The sequence below is a fragment of the Helicoverpa zea genome, chromosome 4 (assembly GCF_022581195.2).
Source record: "Helicoverpa zea isolate HzStark_Cry1AcR chromosome 4, ilHelZeax1.1, whole genome shotgun sequence".
In the NCBI taxonomy this organism is placed as follows: Eukaryota; Metazoa; Arthropoda; class Insecta; order Lepidoptera; family Noctuidae; genus Helicoverpa; species Helicoverpa zea.
Window position 1 is genome coordinate 10692765 of NC_061455.1, and position 22107 is coordinate 10714871.

General features: G+C 35.7%; 2 protein-coding genes across 2 annotated transcripts; both read right to left on the reverse strand.

Annotated features, from left to right (window-relative positions):
• Nucleotides 1-3785: 3785 nt before the first annotated feature.
• On the reverse strand, nt 3786-5834 carry LOC124629574 (trypsin CFT-1-like). The gene is made up of 4 exons (XM_047163039.1): nt 5684-5834; nt 5348-5516; nt 4436-4691; nt 3786-4251 (listed from the first exon to the last, which is right to left on the reverse strand). Exons 1-4 carry the CDS (start codon nt 5724-5726, stop codon nt 3928-3930), a joined length of 792 nt encoding a protein of 263 aa, XP_047018995.1. The 5' UTR covers nt 5727-5834; the 3' UTR covers nt 3786-3927.
• Nucleotides 5835-6588: 754 nt separating this feature from the next.
• On the reverse strand, nt 6589-20441 carry LOC124629696. Its single transcript, XM_047163209.1, has 7 exons — nt 20424-20441; nt 15377-15575; nt 14060-14202; nt 13373-13549; nt 12157-12258; nt 11094-11285; nt 6589-10194 (listed from the first exon to the last, which is right to left on the reverse strand). Exons 1-7 carry the CDS (start codon nt 20439-20441, stop codon nt 10084-10086), a joined length of 942 nt encoding a protein of 313 aa, XP_047019165.1. The 3' UTR covers nt 6589-10083.
• Between the last annotated feature and the right edge of the window lie 1666 nt (nt 20442-22107).

Here is a 22107-nt window from a genome sequence, read left to right on the forward strand (position 1 = left end):
GGGGCGAGGATAACAATACGCGCGCTAGCTTATAACTAAAAGTCGTAAGCGACAAAATGGTTTTGTAATTTTATTATTTAGAAATGATAATTTGATAAAAATTCCTTCTACAATTTTAAAGAGTATGTATATACTCAACTACTAAAAAAGTTAAGAGGCTTAAATCGGTCCCGTTTGCCCATAATATGTGAATCTCTTTTTAAAAAGAGGTATGTTTGATATATTTTTCTCTGTTATAAAAGTTACCTAATCATGTTTCTACGTCTAACAAAATAAGGTTTATATCATGAACTTTCAGGTAACCAAGTTGTATTTTGATCCGTTTTGTATTTACTGAGAAAAATTGAGATCCTTGGCGCCAAAAATTCCATTTCGTCCTCTTAAACAATCATATCTCCGTCAATTTTTGTTCGACAGAAAAAACAAATAAATCAAATTGTTTGTGAAAAAAAATACCTAAATTTTTTATCAGTACACTTTTATACGTATCTATCGTAATTTTTGAGATATTATGAAAAAACAGTAGGGTAGTTTAAAATTTGAAATTTTGTTTGTTTCGTCAATCGTGATTTTTTTGAAAAATATGTGTCCTGAAGCAGCCAAACTGATACTATCTATCAAACTCTTCATAATAAAGTTAATCCTAGGCGGAATACGATTTATTTTAATTTTGGTGGAAATGGCACTTATGAAACCCATTGATTGAAAAGAAAAAACATTAGACGCTCCCTTTATTTGCAATACAGCTCACTTATTTTACGTGCAAAAGACTTTTAATAGTGCTCATTTTAACGCTTATTTCAAGCACTACAAAACCCATTTGTATTTGCATGCATAAAATGCATCTGCTCGCCGCTAGATGGCATTGACCACATCGATTAAATTTCAGACAAAATAAAAAACGGCTTTGATCTTTAATATCTAGATTAATATTGCACTTAGAACACTTTATAAAAAATCAAATTGTTCATTGTTTTACCTGCTACAATTGTGCTCTTTAAAAATTTTTCGGTAAAACGTATATTTTTGGAGATATTTGCAAAAAAACGATGAAAAACGTGAAAAAATTGCGAATTTTCAATTGCCAATAACTTGAAAAGTATTGGATTTTTAAAAAAGCTTTATAGACAACTTTCGCTTAAAATTAGGTCTTCTATCGATATCCGAGGTTATTTTGTAAAAAAAAATCACTCCCGAGAAGGGGTGGCAACCACCCCTAGGGTGGTTGCGGAGTTCAAATCATTTTCACTTTTGATGTTAAGGGTAAGATGAACCTAATTCCAAAATTTCATGCAAATCGGTTCACAGTAAAAAAATTCGGAGCAATAATGCTTCAATGACTGCACTACAGAAAGAATGTAGCTTTCCAATACTGAGGATTTTTTCGGAACATTGTTAATTATATTAGCATGCAAGTATAAAGATATAGCTAGCGGGAATTAGCTCCTTAGGGACGCTGCTGAAACCGAATAAATAGGAATAACAGTGTGATATTAATCAGGCAACATCATTAACGCCTATTCATAATGTAATTTCAATCAGTCACGTTTGCAGGAAAAGGCTGTCAGATAATTCAGTGAATTAATTGCTCCGAATAAAACGAAACAATCAAAGTAGGTAGGTCCAAATCTACCATAAAAACAACAGACCTAAACTTGTATTTTAACGTTGAGTATAAGTATTTGAAATTTTGGATAGGCGAGGGAATAAATTTGCACAATTGCTTTAATTTATCAGTATATATAAGTGTTTATTTACATTACATTACATTACATATACTAGGGTCGCCCGCGACTTCGTCCGCGTACAATTTTTTTTTATCGTAAGCGGGCTAATTACAAATTTTAAGACCCTCACTTCTAAAAGAGGACTTTCATGCTAACTGTCAATCAACACCCGTTTAACCCCGTAAGGAATAGATTTTGGTAAAATCCCTCCTTAAATGCATGTCTTCCCTCTATAATGAACCTCCCTTCAAGTTTGTAGGGGTTTATAGCTTCTGAGAATTCGTAATTAATCTGTGCGTAGTACCTATTTCACTTTTACCCGGTTTTACTCGCGTCCCGAGAAAACGACTTCCCGTACCCGGGTAAAATATAGCCGATGTTACACGGAGATAGTGTACCTAGCTTCCGAAGTTCATACACTCTATGTACTCCCCTATGTATTTCCTTATGTACACTATTGACTCCCTATGTATTTCCTTATGTACACGTTATGAACTCCCCTATGTAGACTCTTTGAACTCCCCTATGTATTACACTATGTACACTCTATGAATTATGTAGGTACTTCCTTATGTACACTGTATGAACTCCCCTACGTATTTCCTTATGTACCTATACTCTATGAACTCCTATATGTATTTCCTTAAAGTTCAAAGTCAAAAGTTCAGTGAAAAGGATTATGATGGTGACGGATAAGTTTGGCAATAGAGAGGTTGTGAGTTCGATATCCACCACTTGCAATTATTTTTGAGAATATTAAAAATAAGTATTAGTAAATTACATTACGTAGCTTTACATCTTTTCGCACAAATATGAAGAGAAGGAAGTCACCCTCCGCGTCTAACACTATCGTCAGCTCGCACCAGCTTGCAAGTTTCTAAATATGTCTACCTAAATTCTAAAATATCATACCAGATGCAACTTAGACTAGACTTAGATGGCCTTACTACAAAAACTTTTTACTTACTGCCTTACTACAAAATCTGTTTTACACTTGTCTAAAAAATTTGTGGCTGCCAAATGAACCGTACCTCTCTGTCATTTTTTTAGTCAAGTCTTAAACTGACGTTTAAAAGTTTTTGTGGTAAGACGGAGACAATTTAGACTTAAGGGATTCAGTCACTAAATTCAGTCAAATGTAATCGCATTTAGGAAGGTAGGTTTCATTAAATCATTTAGAAACCTAATCAGACAAACCTAATTATTTAGTCAAATGTAATAACCCCTTTAGAACTAGCTTGGACTACCCAAACTAGTACTGACTTTAAGAGTCTTTCTAGGAAATACCATCCTTACATACCTTAAAACAAGAATTAGTTTCGTACAAAGACAATTGGACTTATGTCCTTCCTGAAAATTGCTTTAATCATCTACTTATCTCTGTCTTATTTAGAATGTTATCCCTTTCATTTCGTGCATGACGTCATTGAAGTGTCTTTTGTTTAATTAAATATTTGTTTACTCTGTCATACAAATAATGCTGTCCCGTTCATTTCGTGTGACGTCATTGACGTGTCTTTTGTTTCGTTAAATGTTTGTTTACTCTGTCGTACAAATAATGCTGTCCCGTTCATTTCGTGCATGACGTCATTGACGTGTCTTTTGTTTCATTAAACATTTGTTTATTTTGCGTAGCGCTGTTTTTTTTAATGTTTGGAAAATAGCGGCATATTTTTAAATATAAAAAATAGTCCCTACCTAAATAAGATATAAATTACTACATAGCTTTCAAACCCTAGGTATGTTTAGTATAGCATCAAGTTAGTAGAACGTCTTTTAATAAATTTCAAAATTCGAATGCCTGCTTGAATTTTCAGCATGAGGTCAATGACATGGCCTGTGTTTGGATTTAAACAGGTGCACTCCCTATTCCTTGACTATCATACCCGGATGGGACGAAATTCCTACACTACGGGAGAGTTCAGGTGCAGGACCAACATGAACGTGCTCTCCAATGCACGGGTGGAGCGATCACCTTCGAGACAATGGCAGAGTTACTGGTTAAGAAAATTTAGGTTAACTGACTTCTCCGCCTACTTGTTTCATCGGTGTTTTCATTCAATAAAATTATAGATTTTTTTTTTATTATAGCTTATATTTTTTCTGTCATGGAAAAACATTTACAAACATATACAACTTCACGTTCAGTTAGAAGTCGATAAATAACAGATTCTTTTAGTGAGAAACAATGTTTCTTATTTTAGGCGTTAGCAATGATCCAGTCAGTGTAGCGAGACACGCGGGCGTTGACACCAGGGTAGAAGGGATCAGCGCACTGGAAGCCCCAGGACACAACACCGACGATGATGTTGCTGTTGTGGGCGAGGGGACCGCCGGAGTCTCCCTGGCAAGCGTCCTTGCCGCCGACATCCAAGATACCAGCGCACAACATGTTGTCGGTAATGTCGGGCCAGTTCTGGTAACCAGGCTGGGTCTTCAGGAAGGCGTAACGCTCAGCACAGAGCTCCTGGTTGATTAGGTTGATGTCAACGTGCTGCAACTGCTGAGGGAATCCACCGCCGCTCTGAAAATAAAACATTATATAAAATCATCTGAAACCTATTTCTTGGAAATAGTAGGTAGGTTCTAAGTTAATATAATTACATACATAAGGTCAGATAAGTATTAGATTCAGTAATGTTTTTGGTTAAAGCCGCGGCCTTATTCATTTATTAAAAAATAAAAAATAGTTTTAAGATATTACTTACCGAGAGTGCTCCCCATCCGACAGTGGTCAGAAGGGTGTTGTCGGGAAGAGAGTAGCTGCTGCCGGGGATGCTGGCGGGCTGGATGGTGTTGGAGAAGGTGGCGGGGACGGTGAGGCGGACGATGGCGACGTCGTGGTCCAGGGTAGCGCTGCTGTACTGAGGGTGCAGCACCAACTGGGACACGGTGTGAAGGGTGCCGCCGCTGGACGCCAGGGACGTGCCCAGGCGCACATTCCACTCCAGAGGTGAGTCACCACTGTTATAAAAAAATTGACTGAGATATAATCGGTACTTTATGTCACGCATTTCACTTTTGTAATTAATCTTGAAAATAACGGAAATGTGGGTAAAAAAGTAATGGAAAAAAATCAAGATCAGTGACACATTAACTTTCATACAAAAACCAGCAAGTATCGTGGTACATACAAGAATCGTGGTAACTTTGGGTATATATTATTTAGTAGGTATAGGTGTAGGTATATTTACGTATTGTTTATGTAGGTATAATATACAATACTAGCCGTTTTCCCGCGGTTTCACCCGCGTCCCGTGGTAACTACTGCCCGTACCGGGATAAAATATAGCCTATGTTACTCGTGGATAATGTAGCTTTCGAATTGTGAAAGAATTTTTAAAAACTGTCCAGTAGTTTTTGAGCCTATTCATTACAACCAAATAAACAAACAAACAAAGTTTTCCTCTTTATAATATTAGTATAGATACAGCTGTTTTCTTCCATTTTAATTTCTGTTTCCCTTGCTTTTTACACACTGCATACTTCCAGCATACCTTTCGCAGGTATGCTGGAAGAGATTTCTTTAGAAATAAGCATTACCTTTGTAAATTCTTTCTTTCCTGTCATCTTTCTTTATTATGTGTGTACAAAAATTTGTAAATAAATAAATAACTTACAAGTAACAGTGAGCAGCTGAGAGGATGGAGGTGGAGGTTAGCAGAGATCCACCGCATGCCTGGTACCACCAGATGCCCCAGAAACCATACTGCATGTTGGACATGTAGGGGTAGGCCTCCACAGTGGTGGGGCTGCCGCCCACAATGCGGTTGACGGATTTGGGTACCGCTGAAATAGGAAAAACATATTATTTATACAATTAACTTTTTATCCAATAATTTTCATAGTAAACATTTAAATTACAAAACTTTGAACTCTAAATTAGATTTGTATAAAACAGGAATTGCAGTGATTGCGATTTTTTTCATGAAAGAGAATGCAGAAAAATATCTTACCGAGTGCGGAGCCCAAAAGGGCTAACAGGATGACGGCGCGCATGATTGTTGGTGTACCTAGGCTGTGTTCTGCGTGATCTAGCAAACTCTTTTATATTAAATGTGCTTATCTGTTATCTTCCAATTATCAAATAAGTAATTAATCTCATTACACATACTCATGTAATCCGATTGTAATCTCCTCCCGGATGATACTAATTGAAATTGACATTTACTTAATTAGTAAATGTCTACGATCAGCAGATGTAGGCCATACTGCTGCTGGGCTGGACTTAAATGGAACTGATCTGGTCGCATCTGCCGTATATCGGATGAGCTTTGGGCGAAAACGACCACTCTGTGGATCCCAAATTAGCAGGAGGACGTGACGAATTGGACTCCCACCGAATGGCCTCAGGTGGCACTATAATATAGAGACAAGTTGAAACAGAAGGGGAGTCTTCGTCTTGCAGTAGTTGTAGGTATGATGGCAGTTTTTAATATTTTTTCTGTTGTGCGTAGAAATTACTTCTGAATAAATTCGTGTATAGCTTTTCCTACATAAGTCTAGAACCGAAGTAAACTGTTTACTTCGGCTTTACTTAAACTGCATATATTCATAACAGACATTGGCTTACATGGATGCATGTTTGCATCTCAAAGATAAAAGTTTTTCTGTGCAAAATGTGCAAGGACCTTTTTTTTGCCATATTCCATATTGTGTCATAGACTAAATCGCACAAAAGTGTCGTAAAGAAGCTATAATCTCGCGTCATTTGCTTTTCATGCTCTTCATAGAATGCTGTGAAGCACAAAGTTTTGACCCATTACGCATTTGTTGATCATAACTCGTTTCTTGTTTGAATAAGTCAATGATTTTGGAGTGGGAGGGGCTCCTAATTTATGTGCAAAATGAAAAAGTCACGTGGTATATAGGTTTTATTGGAATGTCCTTTAGAATACGTACAAATTATGTAAGGGAAATTATATCTCTAAACAATTGAACCTTTAAGCTGTTACGAGGAAACAATCCAAATTTCAAAAAAATGGAGGTTAAATGTAATCGCTTTGGTTACATACTTATTCAAATAATTATTTAGCATCATCACATAGAGAATTGCTTAGAATTTGTAAAATTGAAATTTAACAAAGTGTCGAAAAAATATTCATGAATTACTTAAGAAATATTGTAATTTTATAAGGTAGAATTCTTTAACAGCATCATTTTGTCACAAATCTGTTCAATTCTCTATGAGAGGACTAAAGAAATAATAACTTAGTTATACCTTAAACATGAGTGGTGGGAAAAACTTATATAAAATCCATACTTCGAACACTGTCTACCTACATAGGTACATATTGTATAGCTTTAGTAAATGGTATCATAGCAGCACAATGAGTAAAAAAATCTTTTAGTTAATTGCAATCTGAAAGTTGATACAACAGTAAACTTTGCTTTCCCTGATACCAGTTACTAGTTATAGCTTTATCGTCTGTCTTATATAAAACGTTAATATTATAATACGTTACGGGCTACGTACGTACAAAAAAGTAGTATCAAAACTCAAATATGTAACTACGTTGAACCACAGACTAAAATACAGCCAGGAATACGAATAATTGACGAAGAGTATTTGACAAGTTTACAAACTTTGTAAAGCAGTATTAATCCAGTAAGTACCTAAGATAGAAAGTAGTAACTTATAGAAAATAATGTTAAGCGAACTTTTATATTATTAGTAAGTGTTTCATGAATAATACCAAAATCAGTATGGCCGACTTAAAACTGTGAGTTAGTGCTAATTAGCCGATTAGCTACGCAGTAGAGAGAGGATTAATATAGACTCGATGTATTATATGCTCATACCAGGAATAAAAATCAACGATTTTTGTTTATCAGTAACACCTCTCTGTCCATAACGTAAGATTTTGACAAGCGTTTAGAATGGTATTGAAGTTAAAATATGAGTTATGCTTAATATTTTCATGTAAACGATGCAGATTGTTAATAAATGACAACAATTTGTTTGTTATACAATATAAATTCAGATTGTAACTATAACAAGTATTATTGTGATCGATAATACGCGGAAGACTAATACAAGTGCACCTACATTTCTTTTATGTATCCTTTGTTATAATTCTAGTACACACATGGATAAGGCAGTATGCTATTTCTGAATTAATAAGTAAAAGTAGCATACACATGGTAGAAGGTAACTCCACTGGTGATTAACACTGTATATCAGTAGCGGCCAAACCATTCTATCGAGAGATACAATACGTAATTTACCAAAATAATAAGGGAATAAAGGCTCAAAATATTCTATTAAGTCTCTCCCGTTCTTAATAAAATTAACGCCTACGATTATCTAAACTAATAAAGCTTTGTTGGTGATTACATCTAATTAATGAGACTCATATTTACACAAACAAAGTACAACGAAGACAAACATTATTTAAAACTATCTGATTTTACCCATTTGCATGTCTGTGTGTTAATTAACGTCGGGATTACATATGCGCTTGAGTATATAGCTGCAAAAAAGTTAAATAAATTACCACAAACAGAGTTATAACAATTTCATGTCATGTATTTACTATGAACTATGTTCAACTTGAGTAAACAATCTATGCATTATGTTTAATTATTTTTTAAACGAGTACTATTTGTGCTAACGCATTTTTCTCTTATTGTATTAATATTTGGCAGGTTTCAAGTCTGTTTACAATTAAGATTACATGCTAAACAATTATATAAACTTACGTCACAAGATCAATCATAATCCAATGTGATAGTGGCTCGATATACTTTAATCCTTGGCGTAATTACCAAAGGGCAAACATCGCCTCGACTTATACGTATTAGGCGCACTATTTATTTGATTGATCACATAGTCTTATCCTAATTGGTGTTCACTTACAACTTCGGTTCTCATAATAACTAACCGTAATCTCGAAACAGTAATCTAGATAACTGTAATTGATAAATAAATTAAAGCCTACGTAGTATCAATATAGTATTCGATAAACACATAATAAATAATATATATTACCCTTAACACGTTCTGATAACCGTCTGATTTATTCAGATAGTTATACTAAAACGAGACTTATAACAATCGTATCTAAATACGTCAATTTTATTGAGACAATAACGTCAACCATTAATAGCATAATATATAGGTAATAACAAATTAATCTACGAATATATACTAGTACCAACATATACGTAAAAATTACGCCAAAACAAACGCTTCACAAGAAGCACAGAAAAGGCACGAAATTCATAAGACAGCGCATGTTATAACATTGTCATTGTTATACTATTTACTTAAATAGGCATATTTCATAAGAATTATTTTATAATTGAACTTTGTTTTTTTTTTTTTTTCAATTTCTTTAACAATCGTTAGTCTACAACACTACCATAAATCCAAAGCTAAAGATGTGATTTTCATATAGGTCATAATAATTTATTGATTCGGTTTAAATAGATTTGGATACTTGATAAGGTTATGATAACACTTTAAATCCAGTACAATTTATGAGCCAGATGATAAGATAAACCTGCAATTGACAAATTGTATAGTTCTAGTACATAATTGTAATTATCGTAACTGGAAAGTCCATTTCAAAATATTGATTGTTATCGCGGTGTGTATAATTGACGCAGTACAAGTTCTTATAAACTTTTGATACAATTGAAGATAGGAACAAAAGAATATATTTTTTTATATTCAAAATGTTCAACAAACAACATTGTCTAGAGTCTAGTAAATAAGAGTTCAAATCAGTTGCAGGTTTCTTTTTATTTGCAGAATCTTTGAGTTATATCAATAGATTTTTCCATTACTTCTACAAATCTCAGATATCATAATTTCGCTTTAAATCCAATTAAATATAATCATTTTAATACTTTCATCACATGTTTCTTACCTAATAGGTTTATGAGCTGTTTAAACTATTGCTCGTGTCAAATTGTAACATGTTCATGTTAGGCTAGGGACTAAGATCACTTATTTAGCTCCATCCACATTATACTCACTTTTGAAAGAGTATGATTTTGCATACAGGTACATCCTTTATCTGAACGAATGATTTCTCCTACAAAATCGCTATTTTCGAATGGCTAATTGTAGATTTCTATTACCTATCTATACAACGAACTGCGATTAGAGATCCTATTTCAATCTATAACTGCAAAACAACGGATGTTATAGAAATCCACACTAAGTTGAATAGAGCTGAATTTACGGCCATTCCCAATACCTATCTGTTGTATAGCTTACTACAGATATTATTTTAACATTAACTCCAATAAAAGTTATGTCAAATCCTATATTCAGTAAGCAAAAGAAAAACAGATAGAGTATTGGGAAAGGCCTTTAACGAGTGATGTTTTGATGTAGGGTGGTGGGTCACTGTCGGTCGACGGTCCGCTTGAGCCACTGCGTGAAGTGTCGCAGCTGCCACACCGCCCGCGCCGACTCCTCGCGCAAACGTGCGTTGTGTCGCCTCAGCCGACGCACCTATCGAATAATCCGAGATAATAAGTTAAGCTGCCTACTACCTATTAATCTTAATACTGTCGAAATTGTTATGAAATAGATTTGTAGTACCTAAATAAATTAAAATGGTTACATTAAATGTCCCAGTGTGAACTAAACATTTTTGAATCGAGAGGTCTTACAACACAAACAACTCAAACATAAAAATGCCCTCGTGATTAGTTATTCAGCTGCGTCTTAGTCAAACCAACAACTGAATGACTCTGTATTGCATACATATAGTAAATTAGCTTGTGTGATGACCTTTACTTCGAATTCATTCATCCATAAGCTTATTTAAAAACGATAAAATCAATGTAACATAAACACGTGCTGTACAATCACATGACGCTTAGCCCATAGATTACGATGCGGTAATGTTGTCTGGTGATAATTACATCGGTACATTGGTGCATGCGTATTAAAAATAATTTCTGGGAAGGTAGGTACAAATATCGTCTTTTTATTTTTATAATATTGATATGTTTACAATATAAATAACATTTTTTTTTCAGAGATAGATAGATAGACAGAAATATGCTGCATAATTTTTAGAATGCTGTTGGCGCTTTTCCCCTACTCTACGCATCCGAAAAATTATTAGTCAGAAACAAAAGTCGCCAAACCATCCAAAATTCGATACTAAACATCGATTGAAGTATCGACAAATTGCATGACAACACTAGTGCAAAAATTGAACAAACATCACTGAGTAAGGAAAGATCAAGTAGCCTCGTCCCCAGCAGACCCGTATTTTGACGCGCTACTTAGGAGATTTTCCGTTATGGCATCTTTGTTAGTCATTTTGTTCTCCATGCCAAACATAGTGAAATTGACATAAAAAGATTGCAATATAATTAAATATAGTTATCTCAGTATACCTCTTCCTCCAGCTGATGCCTGTGTCGCTGCGAGGCGGCGGCGTCGGTCTCGAGCGCGGCGACGCGCGACGCGAGGCCGCACGCGCAGTTGGCCGCGCTCGCCGTATTCGCTGTACTGTTGGCCACGTTAGCCCCAGTAGGCGACGTTGTAGAAACGCTTGTTGTTAATGTAGCGGGGACTGTTTCAGATACCTGACAAGTATAAAAAGTTGGTGATGATTGATTTTCAGGTTTGCTCATTTTTTTTTGTTCTCGCTTATTTAAGTAATTTTTATACATAAAGTACATGTCAATTCCATCATAGCCTAACTTAAACTAAAATACATATGCTTATTATTTATGGCTTACGGCTAAATACCATGAACATATTGCTCATTTCGAATACATATGTGGTGGAGTACATAAGGCAGCATATAGAGGGAAAACATAAGGAAGGGAGAGTATATAAGGAAGAACATAGGGGTATTACATAAGACAGCGTAGGTATAGGGAAATTACATAAAATGAAGCCATAAAAATAAGTGTAACGAACGTTACGTATGCAACAAGTAGTCGTATCTGTAGATAATCACGCGATTGTGGATACCTACATAAAATGTAAAGTTAAGGTGCCGTTCTGTTCACGAAATATTTTATTCAACAGTAATTTTCCGCTTACCCAAAAATAACATAACGTGCAAAAAATAAATTTATAAAATGTCATTAATATTGATAAAAAAGATTGATTTATTAATTGAGCTAAGAATAGTCTTTCGGTCAATAAGACAATGATATTGTTTTTTTTTTTTTATCTAAATTGCATATCAACATTCAACGCAGAAATCGTTTTATTGACTGTTTCATTTTTAAATATATTATTGTATGTATACTTATATTAAAACGCTGAAGAAGTTCGCTTGAATGTGCTAATTTTATCATTTGAACTAATAACTATGGTCCGATTAGAAAAATATGTTTCCTTTGGTAGCCCATTTGCCCATTTTTGAGGAAGGATACATGTTATTTAATGGAGTAGTTCTCAAAGGACTGGCAAAAACTTGTGCATAAATAAGGTTCTACTTACGACAGAGACGTCATTCCAGGAATCGTTGGCGGTTTCGTTCGCTAAAGTTTCTAATGAGGGATCGGTGTTGTCCATCGATGGGTATTGATGCTCTTCACATATCTAAACCAAAACAGATGAAAATTTTATATTATATCCAAGTATAGAGACAGTCTCTTTAAACATGGACACTTAATCTACGTCTATGATGAACAGATTTGGGTAAAGAAATGTATAATTAAATATAGAAGATCTCCAACCAACTTTTGAATTAAAAAGTCTCGCTAAAAATAAACAATTTCAAATTGACTTGATACAGCCATTGAATCAAAATTTTGCTTTGTCATTAGGTAAAATGTACGTAAATTAAATAGCTTCTTTGTATTATCTATTGTTGTAATATCTTATCTTTAGACTAGGTAAAACTTTTAGATACAAATAAAATAACAAATAAAGTAGAATATACCTACAGGAAACCGATTAATGACCTGATTATTAATTTTATCACGTGAATAGTCTACACCTACGCTAATTAAAAAAACCCGTACCAGTAGGTAATTTATGTTTTTAATAATAAGAGGGCACAGTTTTTAAGTGACGTCCGAAAGTCATAAATATACAGTCGATGTTATTTTTTAATTCAATAATGGACATTGGCTAGACAGACCCCTTACAGCATACAAAGCTATATATGGACGCCGAACTTTATGATTTTCTGAAGATTTTTAATTTTATTATACTGAAAAAAAAAAAAAAAAAAACGGTTGTCTGTAAAGTCGGTTTACTGACGATAGTCGAACGTGACAGCGTCATGAGAAATTGATCGTCAGATGTCGAACGTTGCCGAACGCGGAGGCCGATCGTGCCTCTTTGTTGCTCGTTGCGTGCTCTCGCTTGTACTTCAAGCCTTAAACGGAATGCCTCAGAGCGAGGTAACGCCGCATGAGTCATGTTTTTTCGTGCGTGCAGCCGGCTCCATCGATTTATAAGACGTTGTCACGTCAACAAAGGCTTTGTATGCCGTTAAGGGGTTGACTAAAAGTAAACAACTTTTTACACAAATGCACAATTACAAATTGTTATCATTGTATTTTGTTGCCTATTTCTCTTATTTGTGACTTTTATTTTCTGCCGCATTATACTTTCAACTGAGCAAGGAAATAAAAAAAGTCTTATGAAGATTGTTCGTCTCTAGTGTTGTGTCCCTAGTTAAGTGCCTATTCAAACGGATGTGTACCTGTAGCATAGCTCGGGTGGCAGTATGCACTAGCGCCGCCCAGTCCAGTGCGGCGGCGTCGGGCAGCGGCAGCGGCGCCGCGCCCCCCGCCCCACTCGCCGGGCCTCCGCCCCCCGTCCCACTCGCTGAAGACCTCCCTTCGCCTAGCTCCGCGTCCATCATTCGGATGAGATCCTCCTGGATAACAAGAAATAAGCAGATAATAACAACATTGCTTGGTGTTTCTGTAATCATGTGGTTCTGTTTAGTATTGAGTTTTTTTTTGTCAATACAATTTATTGTTTTTTGTCTCGTTTGAACTCGAAAAGTCTGTAGGAGGTACGGAGGTAAGATGAGCGTAGACGCCATAAGGCTGGTAGGTTACGCGCCTTCTTGTAGGTTAAGTAATGTATGAATAATAATGTATAAATAATGAATAAACGAGGCCTTCGGGTTCCACGAGACATCTGAAAAATATTTGTCTTGATTGTAAAAATTGGAACTGAAATATATAATTGTATTGATTGATTGGTGATTGGTTTAAGAAAAATTGGGCGGGTTCCAAAGAAGGGCGGAGCTAGTCACGCTCCTCGTCCCCCGAACGCCCGTATTTTGGCAGGCTACTTTGCTATTTTCTTAGGAGATTTTGCGTGATGTTTGCATGACATATCTGCATGTTATTTTGTTCTCTATGGTTTGTAGACTCACAGTAAGCGAAGATGTGTTGGCCGAGGCACGCTTGTGCCTCGCATGTCGCGGAGACGCGGCGTCGTCGTGCGAGCGGCGGCGTAATGCTGCCTCAGGCGCAGGAGACGTCTGCGGCGACCGACGACCCGATCGACACGAACCACCTAGCATAAATAAATCATATTTTAACCTCGATAGCATCGTTTTTAGGGTTCCGTACCCAAAGGGTAAAACGGGACCCTATTGTTTTCGCTCCTCTGTCCGTCCGTCCGTCCGTCCGTCTGTCACCAGGTTGTATCTCACGAACCATGATAGTTAGAGAGCTGAAAGGATCATGCCCATATTAGTATGGAGTCAAAAGTCAGCAACGCCATGCAATGCCCAAATTCCAGTTCTATGTAATACGATAGCTTTACAGCCATATTTGTAAGATATCTAGATTTAATATTATATAAAGCACCGATTCAAAAGATATTGGACATTAAACATGATAAATTCCCACTGTTTTTTTATACATTTTATCGTTTATAGACAGCATTGCTATTAGTTTTTCACTAGGAACTTCATGATCATCATGAATTCATGACTTAATTGTATGTTATTAGATAAACATGTCAGTTATTTGAATATATTGTATACCGTAAATGAATATATACATGGGCCAAAGGACGAGATTACAGACCGTAATAAATAAAGCATGATTGAAACGATGTCATGTACTGCAATATCAACAAGAATGTCTTATTTTTTTATTTTTTAACCGGTGCTTTTTAAGACTTCAAATTATCATCATAATTCTAGTTTTTATTTAATAGGGCTATCTTGTAATATACTTTCTCTGGGCGTTACTGGGGCACAGATGGGCATGGTCCTTTTCACAGATGATGTATTTTTGTTGCCGCTATAACAACAAATATTGAAAACTAGAATTGAATAAATATTTTGGGGGGCTCCCATACAACAAACGTGATTTTATTTTGGTCCGTTTTATAAATAATGGTACGGAACCCTTCGTGCGCGAGTCCGACTCGCACTTGGCCGGTTTTTTAATTAATTTACAGTATTTGCAATAAGCATGTTGAATATAAACGTTTTCAGTATTCAATGTAAAAATATTTTTGTCTACAAATGATAATAAAAACAAAACACTGATTCCGATTCTGAAAAAGAAAATACCTACAGACCTCTCTGGAGAACTTGATACAAAAAGTAAAATTAAGTAATCAGTTTCACAACAATTTTTATTGCGACATCATATTTTGTGTGCTTATTGCTCATGCGCCGAGAAAGTACTCGATACAGTTATCAAAACCAAAGCACTTTCTTCAACAAACGAACCTGTGCCATATCCTGAGCTATCGGACCGCGGTGGCGAGTGTCCGCGCTCGTAGGCGCGGCGCGGACGGCCCGGCTGCTGCGCGTCCGCGCGGGCGAGCGGAGCCCACTCCTCCAGCCCCGCCTCGCACTGGCACTTGGAGCTCGACGCGAATGTTACCGTCACCTGGTCAAGTATTGCTTTTATATAACTTCTTGGATCCTATACTGATGAATGGAAGACAAAGGGTAGGAACGTACATAGATTTGAACTGGGAAAAGAACACTCAAGCAAAAAATTGGTTGGTTTTACTTTGCGAAAATAATTTTAAAGGACAATGCCAGGGTCTGGGCTCAAAGTTTTCCCAGCAGTGGGAGTAGTTCCAGCTGGTTCCATGGTGCACTCTGAACACGAAATCCGAATATTTTTGATATCGGTCCCAGAGGTCCCGAAAAAAACCGGTTCAAATGTTATCCATAGATAGTAACTTAACAAAGCCTGAGCCATTTGCCCACTAGTGAACGAAGGGATAATCGTCGGTTTTGTGTCACCATTTCAATAAAGTTGTCTCAAAGGGTCTTCAGCGTGTTGGCTTCGGCCCCACGTTTGCCTCCCAAAAATTCGGAACTCTGTAGTCCCGAGGTCTGGAAGAGACATACAAAATAATAATGAGATATAACGCAACAAAGTCGGAGAGTGGGGGCTCGTAACGCCACGTCTAGGTATGTAAAATTTGTACTAAGCAGTGACTTAACACAAAATTCAAGCGTGTTGTATCTTCGTTATTATTTGTTTGTGAGAGAGAGAAAAGAAAAATACGTGTCTATTATTTTAGGGTTATCTAAAAGACGTACTAATTACTTTTTTTTGATTCGCCATACCTATTTCATAACATTCATTTCTATACATTTCAAGTGTAGTATTGCTCTTGAAGTTCCACATCAGGTGTTCCAGATCTTCGATGTTTATACGTCAATAGAGAGTGCTTATCAGATTGAACCACTAAAACGTCATATCTTCATATGCTATAGTCTAGCTGGGCCCCTGGAGTTCCACATCAGGTGTTTTATTTTTTTTAGATCTTCAATTTGTATAAGTCAATAGAAAGTGCTTATCAAATTGAACAACTTTTGCTAAAACATCATACCGTATATGGTACAGAGAAGCTGGGCTCTTGGGGTTCCACATCAGGTGTTCCAGATCTTCAAATTTATTATCTCAGCTGAAAATGCTCATCACATGAAACAATTTTTGCCATGGCACCATTTTTGTATCTCTTATAGTTTTGTTGGTCTGTTGGAGTTCTGCATCAGGTCTTCAAGTTTCGAAGATAAATTATAGCCTATATGTTAACCAGGCTTAATGCTGATACAACAAAGAAAAAATCATTGGAATCCGTTCAGTAGTTCGGAAGATTAGCGTGTACAAACAAACAGACATACAGACATACAGACATGCAGACATACAGACATACAGACAGAATTTTTTTTTTGGATTTGTGCTCCATTACTGTTTCTAAACCCCACCCAATTATTATTTTTTTAATATATTCAATGTACAGACACAGTTTTTTACAGATTTATTACCTATATATATATATGTATAGATATGTATAGATAAAGTAACCATTCACGAATAATTTGATGTAAAAGAAGTACTAGAAAAGTATTTTTTCATTACGAGATGCTTAAAAATCTGTTTCAAGGTAGAGATTTTTCGGTATTTCGGAAAATTTGTAAATTAAAACTGTAAATCCGTAAGATTTTGCTGAACATATATTGTGTTGTATTGATAAGTAGTGACCCAAGCTATCACCCCCTGCAGTATGTCGTGCTATTTACTGGACACCCTGTATACCCAATGGTTAATGAAATAAAATGATCGCTCCCAAATTAAAATGCCGGTAGATTTAGGAAAGGCGATGGAATAACTTGGCGCGAATTGCTTTAGGTATCATTAGGTATTCTAGTTTTTTTTCCGAGGATTCACTCGCGTCCCATGAGAACGACTGCATGTACCGCCGTATTACGCTACTCAGTACCACCCTGGGGGTGGTTGCCACCCCTTCTCGGGGGTGGATTTTTTTGCAAAATAACCTCGGATATCGATGGAAGACCTAATTTTAAGCTAAAGTTGTCTATAAAGCTTTTTAAAAAATCCAATACTTTTCAAGTTATTGGTAATTGAAAATTGGCAATTTTTTCACGTTTTTCTTCAGTTTTTTGCAAATATCTCCAAAAATATACGTTTTATCGAAATATTTATAAAGGACAAAATTGTAGCAGGTAAAACAATGAACAATTTGATGTTTTATAAAGTTCTATAGTTGCAATATTAAGCTAGATATTAAAGATTAAAGCCGTTTTTTACTTTGTCTGAAATTTAATCGACGTGGTCAATGCCATCTATTGTTTTAGTAAGTTGATCAATTTACGAGTTTTATTATTTTCCGGTGACATATATACACATTACAATAGTTGTTGGTCTTTATTATACTGCCTACTTTCACAATGCTCCAAATATTGACACTCCGAAATTTTCAGTTACTAAGTTGAAAAAAATATGACAAGTTTTTAGACCATAACTAATTCAATTTTCGTGGTATCACAATTTTTCTTTTTCTAAAACGGTGAACAGTTAAAGGGCTTAAGAGAGGCTGTGATTGCGCTGCCACGCGCTCTTTAAGGCGACGAATTGGTCAACAATAATTCCATAACCGGCACGCGCATCTAAGGCGCCAAAAGGGGTCGGAGCGTCTGAGCGGGGCGAGGATAACAATATGTTGCCAGCGTGTATGGTAGATTCTTAAAATTATGGAAATTCTATTAAATAATCAAGTACTTAAATGGTACGTCTAAGAATTATCTTGTCACTGTCTAAATTAAATCCAACTTCAGTCACACGGCTTCCTACTAAAGCCCTAATTTCATTGCTGGTTAAGTGAAGTCTGAAAAGCGATTTTCTCAAGCTTTACTATAATATCCTCAGTTTCTAGAAGTCTTCATTACAATTTTGCAGGGAAATCAGCAGCTGACTTAATTTTCCGATAATCGAAGAACCAGACTTCCACGAACATACTCTTTAAGCTTCAAAATTCAACGAAACATAACATTGGAAATATTCGCCTGCAAGGGAACATCAACACGCCAACACAGCAACTTAGTTCAAGCAAAGAAATCGCGAGAAAACTCCAACATCCTATCGAATAGATATTATTTTAAATGTCTTCCCCATAAGCGATATCGGTTACCAAAGAGGTTATATGAAAGCTCGAAAACTTTTAGCCAATATTCCGTTAAGATTCGAGACACGATCTGTTTGACGTAAAAACGCTTTAGCCATACCTAATGCTTCGAAATGTGCTTATTTGTGCCTCAAGTAAAGTTATAAATATATTATATAGTACGTATGAATGCGGAATATTATGTTTGCCGTTACTTCAGTGATAAAACGCTTGCAAATGTAATGTTTGCTCACATTTTGTGTTATAAAAGTTTATGTTTGTTTTGTTTGCTGTGTAGGTAGATGAGTGGGTGGTTATTTTGTAGAAATATATGTGGTTTATACTCAAAATAGATACAATTTACCGAGTTACTGCATGTGGGAATCCAAATAATCACAGGTATATATTTTATAGACCCCAGTTCTTCTTAATTGACAGAGGTATTAATTTAGCTGCAACGGTACACATGATACAAACTCACATACCTATACATCATCATCATCATCATCATCAGCCTATCGCAGTCCACTGCTGGACATAGGCCTCTCCAAGTGCACGCCACTGAGATCGATTTTCGGCTTCTCGCATCCAGCTCCTGCCAGCCGTCTTGCGCAAGTCATACCTATACATAAACTGACAAAATCATCACACATTTATACGGATTTTGTTGCTATTCAAGAAACAACATAGGAACACTAAACTGGAGAATAAGTTGAAAAATCTTGTTGCTACGGTCTCACATCTCGATACAATTTAATTTTTAACCCTACCACTATCGCCACAAGGCACTTTTCTTAACCCCCTATAGAGGTTAACAATCAATGCCATTAAAGCCACCAGCCACTCGGCTTTAGAACCGGACGCTATTTCATTTTATACAGGACATAATCTACTTTATAGGATCGAGGTAAAAACTTACAAGTGCCTACTTGAATCCTTACACGAGATATTTCAAGAGTAATAACGTGGAGTTCAAACTAGGTATGACGGAGTAATTTTCTAAGAACTGGTAGGCAATAAAGACATTTTAAATTATGTTTCTAGTTTCTAGATGGTGTGATACTTAGTTGGCCTTCTCAAACTCTGCACCATTCCATCTATTTCATCAACCAAGACTCAAAAAAAACTTAACAAACAAAAAAACCTTTTTCAATTACCAAAAGTACACCTTTGTCAACCAAATCAGAATAGCCCCGACTTATTAAATCCACCAAACAGCCTCTAACAGTAATCATTTATTCATGACCATACTTAAAATAGGACACTGACGAAAACCTCTGTGGTCTAAAAATAAGTATTTTTTAATCCCCTATTTGGGACATGTCGTATTTTCGTATTTTTACCACAGGTTTAGATACCCTCTTCGTTTAGAAGTGGCGTACACGTATGGAGTTGGCAGTCGTTCGCAATTTATTTGAATCAAGCGATGCGTATGCATCGATAATGAGTGTTCGTTTTCCGTCGGTCGGAATATAATGGGAATAATAAGCGGTGTGTGCACATTGGAAAATTCGTTATGATTGGGTAGAACGAATTGTATGAGAATTTTATATCTCGTAATTATGGTGGCGCTTTGAAAGGGTTTAGATGGTTCGTTTCTTGCGTGGGTGGATTAGGGATGATTTTTATGAACGAGTAGGCCATTTAAGTATAAGAAAATTACATGAAGCTTCTGTATATCATGTCGTTTCGTTACTTAGGTCATTAGCAACATTAAAAAATTCAATAAGTTCAGATTTTTATCTGTAATATTTATTAAGTTGCCTAAGTTACGAGGGTAAGAAAATAATACTTTAATAACAAAATATTTTATTTAGAAAAACGAGATAAGAATTATTTTTATTTACTGTATCTTTTAATGACATTATAGTTCGGCCATTCAGAGAATGCGTTCCTGACACGTCGCGATTGAACTGACGACGTAACTTTGCAATGGCGTTGCAGTTACGATAAAAATATTTTTGCTGGTTGTTTACCGTTTTAACAATTGAGGAGCATTAAAACAACATTATTATATCAATAATCAATGAATGTTATTACGTCGTCAGTTCAATCGCGACGTGTCAGGAACGCATTCTCTGAATGGCCGAACTATAAAGTGCTATCTACTGACTACATATTTTATTTATTTATTTTATCTTTAATGCATCAGTTTTAATGCGTTTCTATCTATGTTCGTGAGTGTTGGGGGCAGATGAAATGACGTAAATATTTTCAGCTTTTAACATTTAATTTTGTTACTGAAAATTAAATTGGCATCATGATAGCGTGGGACGTGTTATGAACGTGGGTGAAACTGGAATGATAATGAGATATTATATTCTTGCAGTTAAATTTTAACTAGTGCGTCATTAAATAGTGAGAGGGATCAACAGGATGCTGTGCCTTTGTATTTTTGGTATTGGCTTAAAATTATGTGAAATTAGTGTTTTCTTTTTTTTTGTAATTCAATTGGAGTTTGACGGTTAATGGTGTTAAATTATGCATACTCTTTTTCATGTTATCCTTAAGTCGGCAATACCTTAGCCAAGGATTCTTTCAAATTTGCCAATTTTACCAGAGTTTTTTTTCGTTACCAACGCAATTTTAATTAGAGAGATTACAGCAATATTTACATGTATCATACCTCATAAGTAGGTATAGTAAGTTCAACTCAGTCTTGCGCGCGGCCTTATGTGTGGGTAACCCTTGTACATACACAGTGACTTTGTGTGCGTGACAAGAGGTACAGTCGGGTACAAATGATGAATTTTCGGATTCGCTACTCTCACCAAGGTAAATTATAAATTTTGACTCCATGTCAAAATGTCTATAGTATTTTTCTTTTTTCTTTTGTACATGTCGACAAGTATTACCCAACATCCCTTCATCAATATGACTTAAACGTTCATTTATGAGTTTCATTATTTCCGTCTTATTTTGGTCGACATTATGCGAAGCAATATTATTTTTTAAAATTCTTACATTATTATACTAGATTATACGTTTTTTTACAATCTTAGTCCACACTTTTATTTATTGTCCGCGTACCCCGAGATCTAGAAAATATGTAAGGAGTATTTAATTGATCTTAGATATTTCACCTCATTTATTTCTTAGATACTGTCAACGTCAATTTGAAAAAACTTATGAGAAAATAATGAAAAACTGTAAAATGTAATAATAAAAAGCTTTGAATGTTGTTTCATTTTTTGAAACGCTACCTGACTCCTTAAACATTTTCTCCGTGAAGAACTAGACATTTTCGTAAACGACTGTACCCATAACAAAAAGCGATAAGAACACGTCATGCTCGGACGACGTCACTGTCACACGAATGAAAGTTGTATATTTACAAGCCGACGCACACATAGGGCCGCGCGCAAATCTGAGTTGAACTATCTATATTACACAATAACAAATCTATTTTTATAAATAGCTACCTGCAACTTCCCACGTCAGTCCCACAATCCCATACAATATAAAAATTCTAATTAGCACGCCCTGTATGCTGGCAACACTGCTTATTAAAAAGCTCGGCCATGTAAACAA